This window comes from Zeus faber (assembly GCF_960531495.2).
Source record: "Zeus faber genome assembly, chromosome: 3".
NCBI lineage: Eukaryota > Metazoa > Chordata > Actinopteri > Zeiformes > Zeidae > Zeus > Zeus faber.
In genome coordinates this window covers 6,510,637-6,519,791 of record NC_137190.1, presented here as the reverse complement: position 1 = coordinate 6,519,791, position 9,155 = coordinate 6,510,637, and the positions used below count along the sequence as shown (strand labels likewise).

The window sequence follows — 9,155 nt, the reverse complement described above, 5'->3', positions numbered from 1 at the left end:
CTCCATTTGCCGTCCTGCCCGACCCCCACCCCCTACCCCCACCCCCACCCCAGCCCCCTCTCCCTCTCTCCCCCTGTAGCTCTCTCCTCCCCCATAATGATTGGATGTGGTGAATTATAGGCTATTTATTTCACTGTGAAACTACGGAGGTGGGAACGCGGCCCCTCTCCCTCACCGCAGCCCTCCCCCGACACGTTGTGCGCAGCGCGCGGGGAATGAGAGCAGTCAGAATTGATCAGAGCAGATCATAATTCAAGACTGTCTTTCATGTCCTCCTCCAGATGGCACAACGCTTCCCCCAGCCAAAAATCCTGGACAAGTACTTAGCATTCTCCTTTCCATCAATCGTCTTCATTTAAAAGGACCGCCGTACAATAGGAGGCTTGAAAGAGGGAGGAGGGTGGGGGGGGGAGAGAAAAAAAGGCAAAAAAAAAAAAAAAGGGAAAGGGAAACAGTCCTGGAGGGCCTGAATCCTAATTTCCAATCAATCATAAAGACATACAGCGTGATAAGACCCATGATGACAGATTTACAGATAGAGCCGGGAGCCTGAAAGTGTGCCAGGCCAGACAAGAGCTCATTGATTATAATCTCAAACTCCTCCAATGAATGGGGCAAATATTTCATCTCCTGTGAGTCGGCCAAACATCACACTCAGACGATCTGTGATGGTAAAAAAAAATATATATATGACGTGGAAACCATGCATTAAATATAATCACGAATAGCCTGCCCCATTGTAACGGCTCCCACGGCCCCCCGCCGTCCCCCTCAGGTGATCCAGACCGTCAGCGCCGTGGACAAAGACGCCCCGACCGGGGGCCACGCCTTCAACTACCGCCTGGTCCCCGAGATGCTCAACAACCCCAATTTCACCATCAAGAACAACCAAGGTGAGAGACAAAGGACGGAGAGGAGGAACCCATCCGTTACCTCCTCATCTGTGTCTTTATTTATTTTGTTCCCTGCAAACCCGCGGGGGTGGGTGGGGGGGGTCGGCTGGCTCTAACCAGATGTGAGCTGCTCATGACGCCAACGCCCCCCCCCCCCCGGCGCATTTTGATGCGAGCTAAATGAACGCCATCCAAATGGCTTCTTCCCGCCCGTCTCGCGGCTCAGTGCGAGGTGACTTCCAGGGAGCTGCCGCAGTGTGGCAGATGGCACTTCATCTATCAGCTGAATACTCTGGGGCCAATTCACAAAGAATGGATTGCGGCCGCTAACAGCACCAATCCATTGCGCCGCCGATATTACGCTCATGATATGCCAGCCCCAGCACGCCCATGAGGTCTTGCCGCTCAATGCAATAGCCCTTTTTTTTTTTGTGCCCCGGTCGCAATGATACACGCGGCAAAGTTAATAATCTGTACATCCGTGCATCAGCGGGGAGGGGAGGAGGTGGGTGGGGTCTCTGTTGGAGAGTCATTACGCATTTACACTTCTGCTCCACACCTCTCTGTTTTACGAATTGTCTAAATAAATGTAAGCAGAAAAACAATTGTCGGACAGTAGTTAATTTGATCTTAAGTGTTTCAGGGGGAAACCCTTGGAGGGGCTGCACCGGTGCAATGCCGAATTCTGACGGGGGGATTTGAAAATAATGGAAATTGTCCGGCACCCTGGCGGTGGTGGGGGGATCTCGTGCAGCTACCACCAGGTCTCTGCAGACGCTAATAGCGTCCATCTAACTACATGTGGCTGGGAGCACTGCTGTTTGTGAATTGGACGCATTTTGCAGCAAGGCTCATTTGCCTCGAAAGGAATTTGCAATTCCTTTTCCCCTTATTGCCCTTCTGTTTTTTTTGTTTTTGTTTTTGAATAGAAGTGTGAATTTGAAATAATGACCTCTGTAAACAGCTGAATTGTATAAAGATAAATCGCCCCCGGACAATGGAAACAGGAATGATCGTTTAACCGTAAGGTCACAATTTAGGAAGTGTGAGGGCTTTGGGGAGAGGATGTGCAAACTGTGAAACTACAGTTTATTTAAATCATCATGTTTACTGGCTAATTTCACATAAAACATATTTATTTAAAGTTTCTCAATCTAATCGAATGTGAAGCTGCTTAATTTCTGAAGAAGCAGTGCAAGTGCACGTGTCATTGGGGAAAGGTGTGTAACAACACATTAGGTAATAACCCCTGTGAGACTTACTGCCGCATTCTGTAATATCCTACTACACAATGCAGTGGTTATGGCACATTACGGGGGTTCCAACATTTTATGATTAATGCAGTATGTCATCATTCAACACGTTGTGTAATGGCTCACCAAAATGTCTGACTTTTGCTGTCAGACTTTACCTCTTGATAACGTTTCACTACACGCACACACACACACGCACGCGCACGCGCACGCGCACGCGCACGCACACGCACACACACACAGAAACTGACACATTCACATATGACATTTGCCTATATAATAATTAAATAATATAAATTGCTAAATCGGTGATAGGTACAATATAATTGAGTGAGTAAATAATGGATTGAATTATTACTCACAAAAAAGAAAAGCCAATGCAATACATAATAATTATGTAACAGCTTATAACAAAATGATAGGGTTATAACTTACTGTACTGTTATGTATGTGAGATGTATGACATTTTACCAAGTTGTTTTCAAAATGCTGTGTTATTACATATTGCGTTGTAACAAGGTGCAGTGGGAAAATTTGGGGGATATATTCCTATTATCTTCTATCTTCTATCTATCTATTATTTAGCCCCTGGGCGTTCACAAGCCAGTTTATCATCAGTGCCGGTACAGAGGGTTGCGTCAGGAAGGGCATCCGGCGTAAAAACCATGCCAAATCTAACATGCAGACAACAAATCTGACTTCCATACCGGATCGGTTGAGGCCCTGGTTAACAACGTCTGCCACTGGTGCCGTTAGCCAATAGGGTGGCAGTGGAAATTGTGCTACTGCGTGCCAAAGAAGAGGAAGAGGGGATGCGTGACCGGACACAGCAGGAGAGGAAGAAGGGTAGGAGAGTAGAGTTGAGCAAAGGAACTTTGAAAGTTGGCGCTATGAAGGGTAAAGAGAGAGAGCTGGCTGACATGATGGAGAGAAGGAAGGTAGATGTGCTATGTGTACAAGAGACCAGGTGGAAGGGGAGTAAGGCCAGGAGTATCAGAGCCGGGTACAAACTGTTCTACCATGGAGTGGATGGCAGGAGAAACGGGGTCGGGATAGCTTTGAATAAAGAATATGTCAAGAGTGTTTTATGAGGTGACGAGAGTGTCGGACAGAGTGATGAGCACGAAGCTGTAAATTGATGGGGTGATAATGAATGTGGTCAGTGCATATGCTCCCCAAGTTGGATGTGAGACGGAAGAGAAAGAAGAATCTTTAGTGAGTTGGATGTGGTGGTGGAGAGCGTCCCCAAGGGAGAGAGAGCGGTCGTTGGAGCAGATCTCAATGGGCATGTTGGCGAAGGGATCAGAGACATACAGCAGGTGACGAGAAGGTGACGGGGAGGTATGGTGTCAAGGAGAGGAATGTGGAAGGACAGATGGTGGTGGATTTCGCCAAAAGGATGGAATTGGCTGTTTTGAATACGTATTTCAAGAAGAGGGAGGAACACAGGGTGACATACAAGAGTGGAGGAAGGTGCACACAAGTGGACTACATCTTATGCAGGAGGTGCAATCTGAAAGATATTAGTGACTGCAAAGTGGTGGGGGGGGGGAGTGTGTTGCTAGGCAGCATCGGATGGTGGTCTGCAGGATGACTCTGGAGGCCAAGAAGAGGAAGAGAGTGAAAGAAGAGACAAAGATAAAATGGTGGGGGTTGAGAAAGGAGGAGTGTTGCATGCAATTTCGAGTTGTATGAGAGGTCGGGCAGTAAGGAAGGAGGAAAGGACTTGTACCGATTGGCAAGACAAAAGGACCAAGCTGGGAAGGAGGTACAGCACGGGGATGAAAGTTAATGATGGGAATGTGCTGACTAGTGAGGAGAGGGTGTTGAGAAGGTGGAAGGAGTTCTTTGAGGAGTTGATGAATGAAGAAATTGAGAGGGAGAGAAGAGCAGATGATAGTGATCAAGTGTGTGAGTGATAGTGGATCAAGAAGTGCAGCAAATTAGCAAGGATGAGGTGAGAACAACATTAAAGAAGATGAAGAGTGGAAAGGCAGTTGCCCCAGATGACATACCTGGGAAAGCATGGAAATGTTTAGGTGAGATGGCAGTGGCGTTGCTAACAAGACACCATCCTGGAAAGGGAGAGGATGCCAGAGGAGTGGAGAAGAAGTGTACTGGTACCCATCTTCAAGAATAAGGAAGATGTACAGATCTGTAGTAACTACAGGAGAATAAAGTTGATCAGCCACAGCATGAAGCTATGGGAAAGGGTAGTGTAGTAATATGGTTTCATGCCGGGAAAGAGTACTACAGATGTGACGTTTGCTTTAAGAATGCTGAACGGAATTCAGCATTCCGTGTACTTTTCCGTGTACGTAAAAGTACACGGAATGCCAGAGGGAGTTTCACTGCGTCTTTGTGGATTTAGAGAAAGCATATGATAGGGTGCCGAGAGAGGAAGTGTGGTATTGCATGAGGAAGTCGGGGGTGGCAGAGAAGTACGTAAGAGTGGTTCAGGATATGTATGAGGGCAGTCAGACTATAGTAAGGTGTGCAGTAGGCGTGAGGAGGCATTCAAAGTGGAGGTGGGATTGCATCAAGGATCAGCTCTGGGCCCTTTCTTGTTTGGTGATGTACAGATGAAATCAGGCAGGAGTCTCGGTGGACTATCATGTTCGCGGATGACATTGTGATCCGTAGAGTAGGGAGCAGGTTGAGGAGAGCCTGGAGAAGTGGAGGCATTCATTAGAGAGAAGAGGAATGAAAGTCAGCAGGAGTATGACAGAATACATGTGCCTGAATGGGAGGGAGGGCGGCGAAAAGCTGAGAATGCAAGGAGTGGAGGCGGAGAAGGCAGATAGTTCAAGTACTTGGGGTTGACCATCCAAAGCAGCGGAGAGTGCCGAAGAGAGGTGAAGAAGAGAGTACAGGCGGGGTGGAGTGGGTGGAGAAGAGAGTACAGGCAGGGTGGAGTGGGTGGAGAACAGTGTCCGGAGTGATCTGTGACAGAAGGGTTCCAGCAAGAGTGAAGTGGAAGGTGTACAGGCCGGTAGTGAGAGCAGCCATGTTGTACGGTTTAGAGGCGGTGGCACCGACAAAAAGGCAGGTGGGTGAACTGGAGGTGGCAGAGTTGAGGATGTTGACGTTTCCATTGGGAGCGACGAGGATGGACGGGATTAAGAATGAGCACATTAGAGGGACAGCTCGGGTTGGACGGTTTGGTGGAAAAGTGAGAGAGGCCAGATTAAGATGGTTTGGACACGTGTGGAGAAGAGATGAGAGTTACATTGGGAGAAGGAGGCTGAGGATGGAGCTGCCGTCCAAGAGGAAAAGAGGAAGCCGGAGAGAAGCTTTATGGGCGCGGTGAGGGAGGACATGCAGGCGGTTGGTGTAAGGAAGGAAGATGGGCAGAACAGAAGGTGTTGGAGGCAGATGATCCACTGTGGCCACCACTAACGGGAGCGGCCCAAAGATAAAGAAAGAAGTTAGTTCGCATGTGAGATATTTTTATTAGTTAATTGTATTTTTAATTTTTTTGGGGGCGGGCATCAAGTCCTTGACATCTGAGGGACGGTGGATAGGCAAAAAAAAGGTTTGAATACCAGTGGTATTCAGGTATAGTAAGGTAAAAATATATTATCATAATTAGTAGTTTGCTAACACTGGAATCAGCAACGACGAGCGATAGAAAAGCAGAAGAAAACATCCATCCCGTCCTCTATTTCTGGCGCTGCCACACACCAGCCTCTTCCAAAAACTGCGATGGGAATCCACTTGCATGCGTGCATCACTAATGCTAATGACACACACACACGCGCACACACACACACACACACACACACACACTCACACACACACACACACACACACACACACTGCTCTTCAGCGACTATTTCTGTTTGAAAGGGCAGATGTGTGAGACTCTCCAGTGAAGAGCGCTGGGCCCGCGGGTCTCGCTGCTCAGCTTTTGTTTGTGATGATGAGTTTAATCATAGGGACCGAGCGGTGAAGAGGCTGGGGGGAGTGGGGGGAGTGGGGGGAGTGAGTGTGTGAGTGGGGTGGGGGGAGTGAATGTGTGTGTGTGTGTGTGTGGGGGGGGGGGTAAAGGTAAACTGGATCCTGACCAGTTCTCCCAACACCTGACTGGGCTAATTTTAAAAAACAAGAGGCTGGTGGGCGACTCTGGACAGTCGATGCACTACGGCGTGTTTAGATCAGATTGTACTCAAATGAAATGATTTAGATTGGGTTTGAGCTGGGTTTAGTGCCTATCTGTTCATCTTTTCTCCATCTGAATAATTTTTGCGCGTCTGCCGTGAAGCATGGATCATTTGTGTTTTATTAAAGAATCCCAACAGCATTCTCATGCACCAGCGCTTCATCTGGGTCAAATCAATAGAAAGTATTTTCTCTCTCTCTCTCTCTCTCTCTCTCTCTCTCTCTCTCTCTCTCTCTCTCGCTCTGCATCAGTCTCCCTCTCAGTAGGCAAATTGGGGGGTGTTCAACTTTTATGTATTTCTATTTTTAACATTAACAGCTCCAAGAGAAATAGTAAACGGCTTGTTTGCCTCTAATACTTTTTATATCTGAAATGAGAAATAAATAATAGTTCCTTCTCTGCAGCATTTATTTCACAAAAAAATATAATTCCTCAATCATCCTGATCCATTCACATATATTTTTCACCCTGCGTAGATAGATAGATAGATAGATAGATAGATAGATAGATAGATAGATAGATAGATAGATAGATAGATAGACAAACAGACAGACAGACAGACAGACAGACAGACAAATCGATGAATAGATAGATGGATAGAAAGATAGATAAATAGATAGACAGACAGACAGACAGACAGACAGACAGACAGACAGACAGACAGACAGACGGATAGACAGACAGATAGATAGACAGACAGACGGATAGACGGATAGACAGATAGATAGATAGATAGATAGATAGATAGATAGATAGATAGATAGATAGATAGATAGATAGATAGATAGATAGATAGACAGACAGATAGACCAATCGATCGATGGTTACATAGACAGACAGACAGATAGATGGATAGATGGATAGATGGATAGATGGATGGGTAGATGAATTAGTTGGTTGACTGATTAATCCTAGAGGAAAATTGCAGCACACATCAAAACTAATTTGCAATAATAATAATAAAAGCAAAATAGTTTTCACATTAGTTATAACAATGTAAAAACATGAAATCAAAGTGGGTATAACAATGTAATATGAACAGCATTCCAAAAAGGCGGAGTGTTTTTACCATCCCCAGTCCACCTCCAGTCATCCACCACACCAGGAGAAATAATCGCTTCATTCCATAACTTCTCCGCCAGCAGATAACTCCATCAGCGTCCTGGCCAAACACGACACGTTCCGGAGGCAGAAGCAGGAGATGTACTACCTGCCCATCATCGTCACGGACAACGGGAACCCCCCGCTGAGCAGCACCAACACGCTCACCATCCGGGTGTGCGGCTGCAGCCGGGAGGGCGTGGTCCAGTCCTGCAACGTGGAGGCCTACGTGCTGCCCATCGGCCTCAGCATGGGCGCGCTCATCGCCATCCTGGCCTGCATCATCCTGCTGCTGGGTGAGATACTCCACCTGGGCCCCGGTCCCGGGGGGGGGCCTCAGAGCTGGGGGGGAGCCTGCACGTCTTCCCCATGTTTAATGTAGGTTCCCCTGAATACGTGCATGTCAGGGGTCCACATGGCAGCCGCTGCCCCTGAGCAAGGCATCAGTCAAGATGGGGAATTGGTCCCGCTGCTCCGACATAGATATAAAAGTATACAAAATATAAACATGTTTAGCTCCATTATCCTGCGCATAGTACGGCACTAAGTATTTATATTCTGTATATTTTTTCATGTATTTGCCTTTTTCTGTTTCTGTTCATTTTGATATACAGTATATTTATACTGTGTATACATATATATATATACAGTATAGATATACTGTGTGTATATATATACAGTATTTATATAGATATGTTTTTTATTTTCAAATTTTTACTTTTTCAGACTGTTAAGCCTGTTTTTTTTTTTCATCCTTAAAAGTCCTTACAAAAATGCACCAGTCTTCACCGGGACAAATTCCTTCAACGTTCCTTCCAAGAATAAACTGATTCAGATTCTTCGGATTTCACTTTCTCAACGTTCTCCAAAGAGCGCTTCCGCCTCGATGAAGGACCGCTCCGTTTTCAACCTCAAAGAATATTATTACTTTACTTTTTTTTTGGCCTATCAAAGCCACGCCCGTTATTCGGCTCCCTTCTCATCCCTTCCCTTTCCCGCAGTGATCGTGGTGCTGTTCGTGACGCTGCGGCGGCACAAGAACGAGCCGCTGATCATCAAGGACGACGAGGACGTGCGCGAGAACATCATCCGCTACGACGACGAGGGCGGCGGCGAGGAGGACACGGAGGCCTTCGACATCGCCACGCTGCAGAACCCCGACGGCATCAGCGGCTACCTGCCGCGCAAGGACATCAAGCCCGACCTGCAGTTCATGCCGCGGGCGGGGCAGCACTCGGGCCCCAACGGCGTCGACGTGGACGAGTTCATCAACGTGCGGCTGCACGAGGCCGACAACGACCCGGCGGCGCCGCCCTACGACTCCATCCAGATCTACGGCTACGAGGGGCGCGGCTCCATCGCCGGCTCGCTCAGCTCGCTGGAGACGGCGTCGTCGGACTCGGACCAGAACTATGACTACCTGCGGGAGTGGGGGCCGCGCTTCAGGAGACTGGGGGAGCTCTACTCGGTGGGCGAGAGCGACCGGGAGACTTGACCCTCGGTTTGGTAGAAACAAAAACAACGGCAAAAAAAAAAAAAAAAAAAAAAGGACCCTTCGGAATTCTTTTTTTTTTCCTTTTCTTTTGGGAGGGGTGTCATTTCGTTGTTTTCAGTGCACATATTTGTGTATTAAAGAGGAAACGCTAGGGGGGTCCGGGTTGGGGGAGGGGGCGGGATTTTAGAAACAGCTGTTTAAAAAGAAAAATAAATATGATAAAATAAAAATAAAAAAAATCCGACGTAAAA

The 9,155-nt window shown here is 47.4% G+C and overlaps 1 protein-coding gene across 1 annotated transcript in view; it reads left to right on the top strand.

Annotated features, from left to right (window-relative positions):
• Positions 1–8,904, top strand: part of cdh8 (cadherin 8) — a gene marked incomplete at both ends in the record, with an annotated part of 95,242 nt that extends 86,338 nt beyond the window's left edge. Inside the window, 3 exons of the mRNA XM_079997092.1 lie at positions 729–893; positions 7,454–7,705; positions 8,411–8,904. Of these exons, the coding sequence (XP_079853218.1) occupies positions 729–893; positions 7,454–7,705; positions 8,411–8,904 (911 nt within the window). The remainder of the gene's footprint in view (positions 1–728; positions 894–7,453; positions 7,706–8,410) is intronic.
• Positions 8,905–9,155: the final 251 nt, after the last annotated feature.